Source organism: Strigops habroptila, chromosome 20 (genome assembly GCF_004027225.2).
Source record: "Strigops habroptila isolate Jane chromosome 20, bStrHab1.2.pri, whole genome shotgun sequence".
In the NCBI taxonomy this organism is placed as follows: Eukaryota; Metazoa; Chordata; class Aves; order Psittaciformes; family Psittacidae; genus Strigops; species Strigops habroptila.
The window spans coordinates 1,084,300-1,102,448 of NC_044296.2; the positions used below are offsets into that span (position 1 = coordinate 1,084,300).

Here is an 18,149-nt window from a genome sequence, read left to right on the forward strand (position 1 = left end):
ATACCCAAACTGCGCCTTATTTTACATGATCTCTTTTGTGATATAGTACAGACTAAACACTAGGTGATTTAAACAACAACAAACCTTACTGTTGAGGGAAACAAATTAAAATCTCAATATATATATTAACAAATCTCTTTTGAGCTAAAAACCCAATGTGAATTCTTGCTTTAGTTCTGTAATTGTTTTTCTTTATACTTTGGGGGTGGTGACACGACAACAGCAGAAGCTGATGAATTCGAAGAGAAGCAGTTTACTTACCCAAATTTATTGACAGCTCCAGCAGTATTCAGTGAAGACTGAGAATTTCCTCTTTGGGCGATAGTCATGCCGAGATTCCGCGATAGTACTGGGGTGCCATCGGGTCCCAGGAGAAGGCTCCGGGGCTGCTCCTTCAAAGAAGTGGCTAAAGAGGCAAAAATCGAATTGGTACTCAGGAAATGAGGCGTACACTGCAGCTCTCCTGCTCTCAAACCCCGCTCTGAGTGCGGCCGGAGAACAGACAGGATCTTGGATGTCAAGAGCTCGTTGTCCAAAAAAACATTCTCATTCCATTTTCTTGAAAAGGAACCACAAAAAGAGAGCTCAGGATGAGCTGGAATTGTATTGCTCCTGCCGCTGCTTTTTGAATTTGTATTCCCCATGCTCACTCCTGGCTGCCCTCAGACTTGGCACAGTAAAGTGGCCCCAGAGATGCACTGTTTTTATACTACCTGTGATCCTTCTAGAAATGTAAAGCTGCCACTTAACTTACTGTATTGGCTAAATCAGCAGGTCTGAAGTGCAGGAAATTGGTCCCTACTGTGCCCATTTAGTGTGGAAATTGCAAAGTATCTTCTCCTTTAGTAAAACACCAGAATCTACACACAATTATTCACACCCTACCGTATAAGGGCACAGAACATTTCATGGCAAACAAGAAAAATCTGAGCTCACATCAAAACCACAAGTTCTTTGCAATGCTTATTGCCTGACAGTGATTTCTATCTGCAGGCACACACACACCGCACATAATAGATACCAGAGCTAAATTTAATTTTAATACTGCAGCTTTTTAATGCCTTTTAAAATCTAGACAGACTGTGAACTGGAAAGGTATTTGAAATTTTAATCACTCTTACACAATACATGGAAGCTTGTAATAGACTTATAAAAAATGGATACAATTATTTAGCACTAATGTCTGTAATGAATGATAAGGAACAGGAGACAAAATACATCCTTTTAAGAAAGGAACTTCAGGGAAGTCAAAGATGAAGAACCAGCCAATCTTTGAAACTTCTCACTGACAAGGTCTGCAGCTGCCCTTATTTCAAAGTGCTTTTAAGGACATGAGAGTGGAAGAGATCTCATGGATCCTTGAACCCAGGGCTGTGCCATTGCAGCCTCTGACTTACCCCCAGACCCAACTCCTCATCCCGTCCTGTGCCTGGGAGGCTCCTTCAGGACCATGCAGCCATTCAAGAGGGTCTCCACTTCCCAGCCAAGTTCTGTGCATCACCACTTGACAGCTTTTCTTGTAAAAACACCGGTGTTTACCTATCCCCAAAAGCTCCCCTTTCTCAGCCTGCACTCCTCCACTAACAATTCTCTCTCCTTCCACTTCTGCCTTGCTCAACAAAACATGGCTAAATCAAGGTATTCATGCTTCATCTTATGAAACAGGTTTTTCCACATTTCTTGATATCCCATACTCTACATCTGCTTGTCTCTCATTTCATCTTTGAAACAGTTGAATAGACTCATATTAGGGCTGCAAAGGAGGTTTCATCAATGATATTTAATATTAGGAATTATATCACTGCATCTTTTCCTGCTGGAAAACCTGTTTGGGTTTGAAATCTCCCGGCTATAGACACAGCACAACACAACAAGCAGGTAAACTGAGTCCTCTTCCATCACCTCCAAGTAATGAGCTCCAACTGAAAGAGGACTAATTAGGTATTGATTAGGTATTAGCAAGATTTGTAAAGGCAGGTTTCTTGAACAAAGACTTAATAATAAACGTCCTCCCATTTCCATTTGGGGAAGTACTGAAACCTTCAGCCATCATGTTCTCTTTCTGTGCTCTACAAGCCAAGAACAAAAAGATCTGTTTCACAATGAAAGGCCAAATCTAAAAATCCCCACAGGCAAAACATGTGGAGAGGGATGGGGGACACACACAAACACCTCAGTTTATAGCCTTCTTAAATTGTATTTCTCTTTTACGTGGACACAGTATCTTTGGCTTTTTTTGCTGGACACTGCAGTCTGCAGTGTTACACTGTGGGTAAAGACATACAATGCTCACGCTATCAACTGTTCCTTTAACTCTAGTTTCTGTTTTTGACCATGGAAAACAAGTACTGGCTGCCTGGCAGAGTGTGCACCAGCAAAAAGCCATTTTCTGAGTTCAATTAGCACTGTCTGCACACTGCTGAGAGCCCCCATCGATCGCTGTTAACCTGTCAAACCAGACCAGACTGTATACCACAGAGCTGTTTCAACGACAAGCCCTACAGCCAACTTTTCCTATTTTCATTAATCCTTACTGCTTCCTACTGTCCCTGCACTTTCCCCCTAAATGCACAAAACCATTCTTGGCAAGGCAAAGAGCCATTTGTCTTCTTATAACAGGAATTCTCTGTCGTACCTCTTGGTAAGAATTGTTTCATAAAGGACACCTTGCAATGCAAGTCGGATGATACCTAACAAACCCATGTGAAACACAGATACTAATACTAAGACATTCATGTCAGCTGTGGTTCTTACAGCCATCAAAGCAACCAAACGGACCCACTGCAAGGCAGAAAGTAATTCTGCTCTGGTTACAATCACCCGAGAGCCAAAAAGCCTCTTCTGTTAATGCAGACCTTATCCCATCTAAAAATTAGAATGCTATCGGAATTGTACACCTGTGACCATGATGGTCTTTTCCAGCAGCAAAAAGCTATTTCAAAGGCTATGCTGCAATAAAGCTGTTCATTCTCCTTTTTTTTTTAGCTCCCAGATCCCTTTTCCCACTTTGCTTCAACAAAGATTTCTGTTCAGACCATTAGTGCTAGCTTGTCTTAGAGATTTCTAGCAACCACTAGCTGCAGGCAAGTTTTAAATAGACAATTATGAAAATCTGATGTAAAACAAAGTTCACAGTTCTAGTCTTTTCAGAGGCCAGAGAATAGACAATCAATGAAAAACGAGCTTATTGATCCCTTTTCACCATGATATTTTGAGGTTACACAGCAAGAAGGTATAAAGAAAAATAAAAAGATAAAAAGATAAAAACACACAGGAGATTGCTAGGAGCCTCTGAGCCATTCCCAATAGGAAAAAAAATGAAGCCATCTTATTAAAAGAGACCTTTTCTATCCTTCAATAACACACTGTGTATAGCCTTTAAAACATATTAAAGGAAAAAAATACAATTGAAAAGATAAGCCTTCAGCACAGAAATCATTCTTTAGTACAAACCTGGGGAAATGCACTGGGGCGAACTTTGTGGAGATCCAGAAGGTCTGTGCTGCAAATCTTTCTGCTATAGGAAAAAAGACAATAGTCTTACACATACAGACCAAACTTTCAGTCCAAAATGAATCCTATTCTTCCTATCAGATAGCACTAACTGTGGAGTGAAGCTGTGTACTCAAAGTATAAAAGCCTTGACACAGTGACAGCTTTGATTTTCTCACATTCCAGACAAACGACCTATAGACATTAACACTTTGTATAAAAATCCCATCAAATAGAGATCAGCTGAAATAGAACAAAGAACGAAGTTCCAGCTGAATTCAAGATGTAATAATAAACAATTCATGAACTAAAAGCAAACCCTTTAGGTACACAGTCTTCATCTACGTTTTGTTGCCATTTAGTTCACAGCAATACTAACGAAACTAACCCAGCCAGTTTCAACCAAAATTTAGACTGCTCATTTAAAATTGCATCTTTGGTAATCTGTACAACTTTCCCATTCTTACAACACTAAGATATTGCACTTCATTGAGATACAATTTATCAAAGATGCCAAGAAGTTAAGTAAGTTCTATGGTCTGTAACAAACGGCTTTTGGTGAGGCTTGTTTCACTTCGAGGATCTCATTCCTGACTCCAGTCCTCATCATTTTGTGCTACCACAGCCTCTTTGCTTTCTTCAGGAGTGGTCTGTCAGGGCTGATTAAACCATCACAGTTTGGGAGATGGTAAGGAGTGGAAATGGAAGCATCAGAGCAAGTGATTTTTTCAGTTTAAAAGGAAAATGCACAATGCATTGAGAACTTTAAAAGTATATACCAAACCCCCCACAAGAACATTTCTGCCCTCAAAAGAGTTACATTCTAAATCACCAATGACTGAAAGCACTTCCTCTAATCTCTAATTGCCCAGGTTTGAGCTGCTCTGCTCTCTCTTCCCCTCACCTCATAGTACTCCCTAATCTGCTATTAGTCACCAAAATCATCAACACTTGCAGGTTAAACCAAACTAAAACTCCCTCAGGTATGATTAGTTATAAGGAGAGGAAATTGTTTTTGAAACCAATACCAGAATAATAATAACAAAAAAAGACAGCCAGGTAGCTATCTGAGCCCAACCTGTGACCTGATGTGCAATCACAGGCACCATGGTGACACAGATAAAAAATGAACAGCTTAGCAAGATATAAAGTTAACCAGAGTTCAAAACCGAAATCACTTCTGCATTGCCTAGCTTATAAATAACAGGCAACTGTTACGACCAAATTCCCCTCCACCCCTCACACTCTTCCCTCAGCTTCGAGCTGGCACAACCTATTAAAATACAGGCATAAAATCCAGAGGTACCACAGAATTTAATTATGTTCTCAGAAAAAGTGATGGGTTTGAGCATTCTTGCATTAGTCACAGTTCTGACAGGCACAAGCAATGACAAGTAATATTCAGTACTGCAATAAAACATTTCACTGCAGTTTACCTACATACACAGTCATAAATTACTATAATGACAAGTTAACAGCTCTTTGATGTCTTGAAGACGTAGGACAAGATTCTGTACTGCTGTAAAGTAAAACACACTAAACTGTGAAGCACTGTTATTATAAAAGAAGAACAAATTTTAAACCCCACCTTGGGTCTGATGTTGCTGCATTCAGCCAGTAAACTCTTGCAGTTCTTATGGACATTCACTGCACAATCTGAAACACACACACACAAAACTGAAATTATTCTTGTCATTCCCAGCTAGGGAAAGGAAAAGCGACACATGAAAGACGTAATTTTGGAAGAGATGCAGAGTAAGCTCAGGTGTTTCAGTGAGCATCCTTGTTGTGTATGTCCTGTTCTTGATTTTACACCAAATGCTCAAGCTTTTTCAATACGGCTCAGAACAATTGATAATACAATCCACACATGCAAGCCCAAAGAGATGCTATTGAATGCACTAACAGTATTCTGCCTAACCTCTGCTCAACCACAGCGCTGCTTTCCTCTTATTTGCAAAGGTTATTTCCAAGTCTCTCAACTCAAAACTGATACTGTTCAAGAATTCCATTTATTTGGCCCCATAGGAATAGCTGCTTTTCTGCATAGAGTATTAGTAGGACCTGAAGTAACTACAGTAAACTAAAGATCAAAACACTCCACAGAATCCTCGGAGCATTCCAATCATCAGAGCATCACCACTGTTCTAGCTTCACAAAGGAACTGTTTCCAGATGAACTAAAGCAACCCTCTCTCACCCCAAAAGCACAATCCCATTAATAGTATAGTGAAATCTAATCTCTTTTTCTGCCCCCTCATAATAACTACTGCTTGAGAAAACAGGATGACAACTGCTAGTGTCAAGTATTTCTGCAGTCTTTCTGCCCATCTATAAACCAAGATCCTTCATCAAAAGCAGAACCAGAACACCAGCAACCCAGGCTGTAAAGGGAACCAGGATTTGTTTCTTCCTGTATATTTTAACAGGCACGCTCGTTAAAAGAGAAATAGAACAAAACTGGGAAGATGAACATCTGCTAGAGAAATACCTGTTTATGTTTAAAGCACAGACCTATTTAAGGTCTCTTCATCCAAACACAACTATCACCCGCGCCTGGCGCCGAGACTGGTGATCTGCTTTGAAGCTCCTGGCCAACGTAGAGAAATGCTCACTTGTGTTTTCCATAATTACACTAAAACACTGAGAACAAGAGCAAAATGCTCACTAGCCCTTAAACACAAATAAATTAATAAAGATGTAGAAACAAGACTGAAAGACCGAGTGCACAGACCCCATGTTCTGCCTCTTCCACAAGTGTGGGAAATAAGAGTTGTGTGCCTGCCACACACAAAATGTCCACAAAAACAATCATTTCCCATAACTTATCTCTTATTTGTACTATTTCTACCAATCCCACACCCCATGCAACAAAACAAAAGGCCCTGTATCTAATTTCAAACGTACATGCCTCTGCAAACATATGATAAAAACGTATCAAAATTACTCACTTGCTAAAACTATGTAAAGAATAACAAACATTTATTTGCTATTTCAGCATTGATAAGGCCTCCCACCTATCACCAGAAAAAGAAAAGCTTGTTAACAGACGTGCCTCAACACTAAACAACTAGTTGACAATGGAAGCCCCTTTCCTCCCAAGACAATGGAGCAAACTGTAGGACAAAAATCACCACACAGAAGGAAAAAGAGAAGGCTCTCCATGACGTCAGGCTGGGTTGGATTCACATCGAGCTCACAACCAAGTTCCTTTCAGGATAGACCAGGCCGACGGAGGGACCAGACATTCCTATTCCCTGACATTTACCTATCTTCAGTGATTACATCTGATAATTCTTTTCCCATTAATGATCAGTAGGACCAATTCTACTTCAAAAGCTTGGGCACCTTGTTAAGCTGACTGTAAAAGGGGTATCAACTCAAAAATGCATTTCAATCTTAAAATCAGGCACTTGCTCTGTTAAACATAACAGCTTATATCCCCCTTGGTAGGCATTTTTCACTCACTCTGCTGACATACCTAATAGTTTCCTATGCTGCTGAAAGATTCTTTACACAACAGGAGAGAACATACTAGAAAACAGGAAGATTCCACAGAAAAGCCTAAAAAAAACTGCAGCTGAACCCAAGGACTTGATTCTCTAAGAGACTGTTTGAAATGCAATGAACTTCGTGATTTCCAGGGGCATTATTTTTGCCCACACATGAAGAGAATTTTGAAAACTGCCAGAAGAATCAGCCTGTTTTACAAGCATACTTCCTTTGAGAAAATACACCCTGGCTTTCCCTATTCAACACACTGTTGCAGACAGTGCTGAATCAAGCACACTCCGATTAAGGACGAGAACAAGCATTTGAATACTTGTGAGTTTATTTTCCCCCTTTCTTCGCTTGTAAGATCTCTTTACTCTTCTGACCAGCCTCTCTGAACTGAGCGTTACAGAACTGCAGCGGTCAGGAAAACAGCGAAGAAAAGCACGAGGGGCAGAGGACAGTGCAGAAGCGAAGGGAACCTGCACACATTGAGACTGATATTTAAGAGCAGAGATTCATATGAAGGGGTGTGGAGGGGTATAGAAATAATAAATATGTAACCTTAGAAAGACATCCAAAGAAAAGAAGCATTGATAAAACTGGCAAGAGAAAGTATTTTTGCATGTACCATCAGTCACTGGTAGCATTTGGTCTTATTCAGATCAGGAATTTGGGAAGGTACGACAGTGAAGTGGCCAGTTATGTTGGCAAGCTCTTCTCAAACTGGAGAGGCACAGAAGGTATTCCTGAGAAAAATACCTTTCCAGGTATTTTATTATTATTATTATATTATTATTAGGAGCTTTATTTATTTATATATATTATATATATTTTTTTATTATGTATATATATATTTATATATATATTAATTATTGTATTATTACTAGGAGCTACCAAGGCTCTTCCCTTCCTTTTCTCCTCCCTCAAACACTCACTGGAATGGCAATAAGAGTAATTTGGCAGGGAAAAACAGATCCTCCAAAGGATTTCATTTCGACAGAGACTACACAGCAGGGCTAGCAATGAGAACATCAGTTAAACTGCCTACACACCTTGAAGGTCCAAGGATTTGGGTTACCTCGACTGGATGGGGACAGGACCAGCATTATCAGAGCTAAAGGTACAAAAGCAATCGACACCATGCACCGCATGAAAATTAAGCAAACCCACCTTGGTTGTTTCTGGGCTTAAATATCTCACATCTGCTTATTACAGACTGTCACTGCCTCCGAAGAGTTCTGCATGGGCTAGTGCCAGCAATGGCCTGTTGCTCATTCATAGACTAACTGAAACAGGGGCCTCATCCAGCAAAGTAGTACTTAAGACCAAGAGGCTCATAAACATCATAAAAGATCCCGTTCACCATTGAGGGTAATAAAATTAATATCTGGTATAATAAAAACCCCTTTCCTTATTAATGGGAGGCTCACAGAAACTAATTTACAACTTCAGAGCACTTTATTGGACAACACATTACGATGCCCAAGAACATAACCCTGATTCACAGAATGCAGAGCAATGAACCTCCCTGGAAAAGGGCAGGCAAATACATTTTCTCCCCCAGCTGGAATACCTTCTTGTGGATCAGACATTGGCAATGTCCTACAAACGTCTTCCAGAATTGGATTCCAGGACAAACCTATGAGTCACCAGATATTATGAGTATTATGACCCTGACCTTTGGTCTGGAAGAGTACTGCCCAATAAAATAACTCTTAAAAGGCCATTTGCAAACAACTACGACTGACAGATATGCTATGATTAATTCCTCCCCCCCAACCCTCCAAATATATGGGGGGTTTTGTGTTTCCAAATGACAGAACTAAGTTCAGGCAGGGACACGTTTTAACGGTGATTCTAATGATACAAGGAATTCAAGCACTGTTTTAATGCTAAGGATATATTCACAACCTATTAAATCCAACCAACAGAAGAGCACCAGGGACTAAATAGTTTTCTTGTGAAATTAATAATTTTCCTGGTTTTCAAACACCTGATGCTTCAGGGACCAAAGAGAACCTCTTCCCTCTTTCCTCACCCTTACACCATACAGGGTGATTCCTCTCCCTTGAGCTGACAAAGGAAACAACTTGCATATGAATAATACAGAATATAAAATCTGAATTTATACACAGAATTTATACACACAACACAACAGCTGAGGAACATTTCAAACTGCTACAGCATTCCAGAAAAAGCAGGGTGGCTTTGTGATAAATCTCCTCAGGGAAGAGGAGGAGTTTCAGTGAAACGTGAAGTTTCCGCACTCGGTAAATCCAGGTCAGGTATCTTCAGAATCTCAGAGCAGATTTAACTTTGTCCTAGTGGCTTTGGGGACTGGTGTTTACTTGTTTTGCTAACTTGCCTAATTATACAGAGGCAGAAACCCAAAACTGGAAGGGTGCAGGGTGATGGGATGCTTCACATTCTGAAGCAGAGACAGGCCACGCAAGAGAGCAACAACACTAAATTATCAAGTTTCAGCTTCCCTGTTAAAGCATTCCTCTGTCTCCAAAACAACCTATAATTACTTTCTCCCTGTATCTGGTTTTATTGTCAAAATATCAGACGGATGGACGGGGGGGGTGGGCTTGTGCCATTCCCAGCACTGCAGGTTCTGGTGGCCCTTTAAGCACAGAAAGCCAAACCGAAGAAATGAACAACTGATGTTTCTGTGTTTTAAACAATGCAACCTAAAATTCGCATGGTATCCAAAAAGAAAACCGAGTGCCATCTCGGTTCTCTCATGCTATACCCTTCCCCCATTCTACAGGAACGCTACAGAACTGAAGCAGCAACTATGACAATCATAAAAGGTATGTAAAATATTTCACAGGTAAACATTAGGTGGAACTACAACACACAATGTCTGATGGCTCCCGTTTGAGAGCCCTGTTTTATGGGTTTGGGGTTTTTTTTACCATACCAAAGAGAAACTATTACCTTAGGACTTTATAAATAAATAAATAAAGCCAAATGGAAAAGTCTCTGTTAAAAGGGGAGCGAGAAAGAACTGAGAAGCAGCTTGGTTTGACACAGAAGACACACAGATACTACAGTAACAAAACCACAGCACAAACTCTCCAAACAGTATCCAGAAATGTTGCTTCTTTATTAAAGCAGCAAAACCAAATCCAGCACCAGGAACACCTCACCAAGCTGTTTGTTTGAATCACTCCCTGTTTCCCCTTGCCTCTTCCAAAATCTATCATCACTCCCAGCTCCTACCAGGCTTTCCTTTCCAGCACACACAAGCTAAACCTACAGTCTGATATCACCTCCTGCTCCTCTCCCTAATACGCCAGCGCCGTGGAATATTTGAAACGGGTCAATCATCACAACTGTGGGTAAGGAGAAGTTTTCACCTTTTTCTTTTTTTTTCTCTTAACACATTTAAGGTGTTTTTACACACTTCCCCGACTTCTCTCGCTGCTGCAGCACTAGTGCTCTGTGTGTAACCACCAAGCAGACGAGGCACAGCATTTCCTTATCATTTTCCTCAGGATGCTCAGACTCAAGCTGGGGCATGAAGCAAACCAGTTTCACACCAGGCTACACCAGCTTGCCTCCCTAATGCTCACAGCGATATTCCAGCTCCTTCTTCAGTCCCCCCAAAGGGGTTTCGAAGATAAAGACTGCATCTTCACAACCTACGCCCTGTCCCCCCGGTTAAACCTTGAGCTGCCCGCGTCGGGACAACCACAAACCCCTTCCCACGGAAGGGAGGATCTATCCCCCGCCGCGGCCAAACTCCGTGTCCCCCCCCCGCGCTGCCGGCGGAGGCCGCCGCTGCGGAACCGCGGCGGGGCGGTGCTGGGCGGGCTCCCCCCCGCAGCTCCCCGCCGAACCCCCCCTCAGCGCGGGCCTGGGGCTGCCCCGCCGTAGGCACCGAGGGGGGGGCGCTCACCAGGCCGCGGCCTCCCACTGCCCCGCGGAGGGGACCCCCGCTGCCGGGAGGGGAGGGCGCGGCGGGGAGCCAGGGCGCGGCGGGCGCGCTGACACGCCGGGCTCTTACCGAACTCCCCGGGGAGCCGCCGGTCGTACTCTCGGTCCCGGGAGCCGCCGCCACAGCAACAGGAAACGCCTCGGTGTCCCGGAAGCAAAAGGGAAAACAGGGTGCGCGCCTGCGCGCCGCGGCCCGCCGAGGGGAGGCTCCCGGTCCCCGCAGGGAGGGCTCGGCCGCCGCGGGCCGCGCTGTCCCCTCAGGGGGGACTCGGCCGCCACGTCTCGCTGTCCTCTCCGCTCGCTCCCGGGACAGCGGAGCCGCCAGACCCCTCCTCTGCCCATACAAACATCCCACCCCAGGGATGCCCTCCATTCGCGCCTGCTGGCCGCCGGAGCAGAGGCTCTGGCGGGTGGGCTGTAGCATCCCGAGTGCTTTAACGTGGTTCATGTTGCGCAGTGCACGGCGCTTAACTCTAAGTATGTCACCTTCCCTCCTGATCTGATTCCCTCTGCTGCTCTCCGCAGCAGGGTGGTCTGTTTTAAATCATAAACATACAAATTGCCCGTCCGGCTTGAAAACACAGCATAAAACGCGACTACAAAACAAAACTTCCCTTTCCAAACCCACGTCTGCTGCTTTGAAAGAACCTGCCACGGTTTGGGCTGGAAATGGGCTCAAAACCTAGACTACCATGGGACAAATCTTGTCTCTGGCTTCCACGCTGTGACCTGTGCAATTGATTTCTTTGTCCTCTCCAGCTTATAGTTGCGAGCTTTTCAGAAATGGTCCCTTTTGTGTTGCTTCTGTACAGAGCTAAGTACAATTCAGTCCCAGTTGTTTACTGGGGCCTTTCAGCACTACAGAGAAATAATCATTAAAGAAAGTGGTTCAGGGGGAAACAGCTGGCTGTCACTTGGTGACTGATTAAACCTCAGGCTCTTCAAGCTTTGTGCTTTGCTATAATAAAAGTAAAGCACTGCAGATTGCCCAACTACAGCTGTCATGGAGAGAACGTGCTGTGCTTGTGCTGCTGGCCTCAGGGCATCTCCACAAAATCAGTGCAAAACCTGGCACAGCAGCCAGCTGGAAGACGCTGTAGCTTAGAGCTAGGGTTTGGATTGAACACCGACCTTCCAACCCTGTGTAATTCTGTAATAACAACAGATTTCTTACTGAAGGGGTTCCAGGTACGTTACTGTCATGCAGCCAAGTGTACAAGATCTTGAGGTTTTGTCAGGGAATGCAAGGAGCTGCACCTTGGAGATGTTTCAGGTGAACTGCCCAGATATGAAAAGAAAGTGAAAAGGAGAAGCACTGAGAATAGTGTATTCATCAGTTTTCCTTTTCTAAAGCCTCTAGAGTTCGGTAGAGCCAGCTCTGTGTCAGCAGACGCATTGCTCAGCAAGCGTTTCCTCCGAAACCAGTGCTGCAGACCACTTTCACATTTGCTTTAGATCCTGCTTCATTGGCTTAAACCACAATAACCAACAGCCTATTGCAGTCGCTCCGTTTCGCCTTTTTATTTGGACTGCTGTCAGTAATCATTTCTTCCAAGTGGGACTCCCAATCCATTTATCACTGTCATCATGTTACAGCAACCAAACCTCCTTTCTCCCCCCCAAAAAAAAAAGAAATAGAAGCCTTTTGGCAGCTGTGTCTCTCTCTAAAAATGCAAAGTTCCAGGTTCCCTGCTGCTTTTCAGATTTATCAGGACTCTCTGGGGGCTATGAGCAGAAATTTTCAGGATAAAAAGTAATTCCTCCTTATTATAAGCCAAAACTACCCTTCCCGTATTAGCTTATTGGTGCTGCTCTGGGAATATGAAAAGCAAAAGTGTTGGGGCACAAGCGCCAAGTGAGAGGTGAATTTCATACTGAATTTCAAGTCCAAACCAAAAGCCATTCTGGCCTCCCTTCCTTACAGAACAAGCAGCATGGTGGAGGGTGTTTGCCTTGCAGAGACCCATGTCCTCCATTTACACACAGAACCGTTGTGAGAAAGGAAATGGTTCTCCAAACCTCTTTCGCAACATGCCTTATATGAGTCCTGGAGACTGCTTGTTACAGCAACTTGTTATAAATCATACTGTATAGTGATGCAGCCAGCAAGGGTCAGCCTAGGACAAGTGGACAGTCCAGTGTCCAGGACAGCCTGTATTAGGATTCATCAAACTGAGCACCTTCTCTTGAAGAATTTGAAGCCTACCAAACACTTTCATTGTGGCTACAGGCTTCCTGTTGAACAGCCTGGTCCACCTGACCTTCCTATGGGGGGCAGGGCTCTATCTTTCCCATAAAGTAATAGAGGTACAACTCTCAACTACAAAAAGGTGTAGAAGACCCACCTCTACCCCAGTGTTCAAGCTCAAGTCTCTAGGAGGGAAGCAATCCTCCTGCCATCTGTATTCCAACAGCAGATCCTTGGCTCACCTCCATGGCACAGCCCGCTTGGAGAGCTCTCCTCCTGTCAGGGCTTTGCTGGGACTCATCTAACTCCTGTTGCATAAACTCTAGAAGCATGTTTATAAGAGAGGATTAATTTAGATACAAAACCTTCTCCACCCTTGACAGCAAAGGCTCAAAAGGAGCTTTCTCCATTTCCAGGTGAACAATAAACCTAAAGACTCACAGCTCAAAGTTTACAGAACAGCGAAGCCTGGGTGGCCACTGTTGTTGAGATCCCAGTGACTGCAATCATTCCTCTCTGTTTTTCATCCCTGCCAGACTCCAGAGATCACATTTGTGAGACTCGAAAACTGGAGCTGCAGAAACTCTCCTGCATCTATACTCTCGACACACAGCACGGCCTCTGTCCCTGGTTGACTGTACGGCGTGGTGTGAGGATAGAGAGGAGGGATCAGGTGGGAGAGGGAAACAAGCTGTCATGTATAGGGCCACTTGGGCTGCCCACCTTCTTCACAGCACATGTGCATGTTTCTAACAGAACAATGGTTCCTGGTTCTGAACTAAAAGCAGAATTCCTCCTGCTGTTACTTTCTCTAAGAAGAGCTCTCGCTTCTCTATTTCATCACAGCCATGGAAGCTACCAGACCTTTTGTGTCTACTAGACAGCGAAAAGACCTCAGGCTTCCTAATCATTTCCCCATCCTTCCTCCCCCTGGCTTCAGCTCATCCCTTTCTTTAACCACCATCTTTTGTCTTCTCTTTCCGAGTCTGTTTTGTCTTCTACCACGTGGTGGTGCTGCAGTTAAAAACACCATGGAGATAGCAAAAACAGCAGCACCTGACCATGAGATGCACCAAGAGCTGGCCCAGCACCAAAGCATATGGATGGTGAAATGTGAATTCATGATGAGAAAACAAGAGGAGCAGCCAGATATCCTCAGCTCCTGACAGCAGCTACAGCTCCGACTGAGCCCTGACAGAGCAGCTCACACTTCTGGGAAGTGAATGTGCCACTATGACTACACGGTGGCCCTGGAGCTTGCTTTTCAAGAGCCACACAGCTCCTAACTGCAATAATGAGAGCCAGTGAGGTTAACTATCAACTCTGCTGCCCAGAAGCAGCTCGCAAAGGTTTCATCCCAACATAAGCCAAATAGAGGCACCCTCAGGCTAACAGCTGCCACACAAGTCCCAGTCTGGATCTAACCACAGACAGGATATTAATTTTACTTAACATCTCAGAACCCTGCCCAATTGTTGGGACGCAGTTCAAGACACTGCAAAGGGAACATGCAAAAACGAGCTGCTCTGCCCTGCTGCCCACGTTAGCCTGGGCAGCATATCCCTGAGCAGCCCAGAAAGCCAAAGGAGATGTCACAGAGTCACAAACACAAAACAGATCCTCAGCCACCTTGGAGATTTTCTCCTGAATGTTAGCAAGACTCAAGAACACAGATTCCTCACAGAAAGGCTGAGAAACAACGTCAAAGTTACTATAACTCATGTCCAGTCCCCACGCAATTATGATTAACGATATGCCGAGCCATACTCCTGTTTTGACAGCTAGCTCCAACTCCTCACACTCCACAGACCTCCATAGCAGTTGTCCAAAGAAGAATCACTCACACTAGCAATAACCTCAGAGCTCCCAGGACCATAGCGAGCATGGCTCCAAGCTCTTGGTGCTCTGGGGATCAAGATCTGTATCCTCCCAGGTTTAGATAGTTTTTGTACAGCAGCATGCAGGACTGCAAACAGAGCCTTTGCTAGGAGGTTCCTCAGGCAGGATTGGCAAGGCATAACTCTGCCTCCTCCTATAGTATCTGGGTTATCTCTAAACATCCGCATAGCACTTGCTCTTGTTCAGCTCCCTGCTTCTTACTTTTTGCTGTGACATCTGAAAAACATTCACTAACAGCCAGGGCTATTAGCTGTGGTCCTTTTTAATTTCCCTTCAGCCAACCTGAAGGGAAAATATGCTTTTCACAGCACATGCCCAAGGGCAGCCAGTTCTTCTGTGTCCCAAGAAGGTTTTACTGACCTTAAGAGCCTGTGAGACACTCTTACTGGAGAGCGAGCATTGCTTGAGGATGCAGGGTAGAGAAAGAGAGCTGTTCTCTCATTTCTAGAAGATTTTCTCTGCCCACAGACAATCCTTTGAGAATTAAAATGTTCTTCCGTGCTCTGAGTACCTGGCCCAAAGAAGAGGGACAGGCTTTGCCCATCAGCCAAAGCCATGCAGCAATGCCACAGTGAATGTGGTAGGAGGACGCACTCCCATGCACACTAGCAAAGGAGCAGCTGCCATTCCTGTGTGCTGCTTACATCTGAAAAGCAACAATCTCACCCCTGCAGGTCCTGGGAGGCACCGCTTTGTGTTAGTTAATAAAGATTTGGATGCTCTAGAGATCCCTGTGCCAATGCATAGGCCAGATGCTGAGCTGACATATCACTGCAGCTGTGAAAAACAGCCTAAAGGATTCAGCTTCCCTCAGGCAACAGGGGTATTTGCTTGGGCAAAGCAAACTTTGTGGGGGAAAAATAAAAATTGTTAAAGGAAAAGCTGACCTGGAATCCTCCATGGGGGAAAGGGACGGGAAATGGTTCAGTGGCTAAAGAAAATGAGGGTAAACTGTTGCCAGGCAGGATTTAGAGCTCATTTAGGCTATCTGGAGAAACAACCGAGCCAGGCCAAGCAGGGTGGTGGGTACAGTGAAGCCAGCAGAAAAGTGAAGCCATCCAAGAGGCTGCTTTCGGCAGGGGAACGGCAGGGCCGGAGGGGAGGCAGGGGAGCGGGCTGCAGCCAGGCTGGGCCAGAGCCATACTCACTCAGGCACTGCAGAGCACTTTTATTCACAAGAGGTTTGGCACAGAGAGAGCAGCTGGTGCAACTGGAGAAAACCCCTGGCACAAGCTGGTGCCTATTGATCTCTTTCCACCTTTCTTTTGGCTCCTTTGTCTCCTTCTCTCTGTCTTTTGGCTGCTCTTTGTTCTTACCCTGGAAGGAGAAAAAAAAAAACCACAGGTCTGTTACAGACTTTGCACTGCCCACACTTTCCTTTCCCCATGAGCACAGTGCGCAGCAAGTACTGTGGGCACCTTTGTGGCTGAGCCTTTGGGATGGCAGTGCTTTTCCCAAATGCCTCCCTAAGGCTTGGGCCAGTCCCTCTAGTTTAGGTCCATGTCTGATGAAAAGCAGGACATGGCATTGCAGCATATGGCGCCCTGCAGGCTCTCCTCCTTGCCACAGTGAGTGATCCAGGCAGTCACCCAACCAAAGTGCTCTTGTCTTGGCCTGCACAACTTGTGCCAAGACAGCAGGAGAGCAGCCAGAACGTGCCCTGGAGCAAGGTGGGCTGAGAGTCAGGGATTGCCCTGTCCAGTGCATTATGTTAGGGGTCATAGCGTATCTGCTGAGTGATACAGAGGCCTCAGCCAAAACCAATTGAACTACCGGTCCCTGGGGCAGATCCCCTTTTTTACTTGAAGAATTCAACAATCTCTTCCACAAATTCAGCATCTCTCCCTCACCTTATCCTTTTGCCAGGACCCAGTGACTCGGCTCCGCAGGGAACTCAGACGTCGCATCACCTTCGTGCCTTTCTCTGCTTTATCGCTCTTTCCACTGTCCTCATTTCTGAAACAAGACCAGAAACATCTTAACTAAGGGGAAGTTAACTGGCCAAGCACAGTTCAGGGAGATCACTGATGAAGTTCACCTGAAGTGTTACTTTAGGACCTCATCTCTGAGCTTTTTATCTGGTTTAGCATCAGTCATGCCATTGCAAACTTGCAAATAAGGAGCTGAAATTTCTAACTGTGTGTGTAATTTGAGGCTGCCTCTTTTTGTTCAGCATCATGCACTACAAGTTCAGCCCCAGTTCTGGCTGAACCACTGCAGATACCAGCATCCTGCACACAGTGTTAGCAGGGCAGTGGAGCTTTATGGAGGTGGGCTCCAAATCAGTCTGCCTTGGGAATAAAAGGTGTGTGGGTTACCGTCTGTCTCACTTACTCATTAGATAGGAACTCAAACCAGGTGAGGTTCTGCTGGGAAGAATCATTGCCTTCTTGCGCACGCGCTCTCTGCTTTGCCCTGTGCCGGGAAAAAGCATCAGACACTCAGCAAAGAACACAAGAGCAGAACTTCTGGGTCAGCAGAAAGGCTCATCGTGGGAGATGGGACAGGAACATGCTAAGAGTTACAGAAGAGGCATGTGAAATGCTACCTCTCCTCATGGTTCTACACGAGTTTCACTGGAAGAAGACAGTGATTCTGGCACCCTGGGGATTTGCCCCTCAGGAGATCAAGTGGTGTGTACCAGGTGGGTCCTAGGTAGACCTGTGACCTCCCCATGCATATCCCTCTCCCAGCCACACTTACCCATGATAATATTTCAGCTCCTGAAGTACCTGCTGGACAATTAGCCTACCAGGGATGGGGCAAAAGAAAAGCAAGGGATTAGAAAATGTCCTTGCAAAGACATGCTGCACTCCACAAATCATCGCATGCTGGTTTATGACCAACTACTCAGGTGTGCCCCAGCATGGAGTGGGATCTCCTTTGCTATTGCATGTCCAGTAGCTCAGATATACTCAAGAATCTCCACCATCTCCAAACAGCCAGGACTAACAATACCTACACATGGTCTGGAGACACGTGGTCCTTCTCCAGCATCTCCAGAGCGGGGGGTTCAACAGCTGGAACACAAAACACTCTCATCAGAGATCCTGGTTTGCCTTTGTTTGCACCATGTTGCAAGCTATGTGACTGGACCCCATTAATCTTGCTGGGCTCCCACTCTGCCTTTA

At 44.8% G+C, this 18,149-nt stretch overlaps 1 protein-coding gene across 1 annotated transcript in view; it reads right to left on the bottom strand.

Annotated features, from left to right (window-relative positions):
* Positions 1 to 18,149, bottom strand: part of ARHGEF18 (Rho/Rac guanine nucleotide exchange factor 18) — a 46,299-nt gene that overhangs the window by 24,051 nt on the left and 4,099 nt on the right. The window contains exons 5-12 of the mRNA XM_030509699.1: positions 17,981 to 18,038; positions 17,722 to 17,766; positions 17,353 to 17,433; positions 16,869 to 16,974; positions 16,167 to 16,335; positions 5,081 to 5,148; positions 3,454 to 3,517; positions 262 to 406 (exon numbers count right to left, since the gene is read on the bottom strand). Coding sequence (XP_030365559.1) covers positions 262 to 406; positions 3,454 to 3,517; positions 5,081 to 5,148; positions 16,167 to 16,335; positions 16,869 to 16,974; positions 17,353 to 17,433; positions 17,722 to 17,766; positions 17,981 to 18,038 — 736 coding nt within the window. The remainder of the gene's footprint in view (positions 1 to 261; positions 407 to 3,453; positions 3,518 to 5,080; positions 5,149 to 16,166; positions 16,336 to 16,868; positions 16,975 to 17,352; positions 17,434 to 17,721; positions 17,767 to 17,980; positions 18,039 to 18,149) is intronic.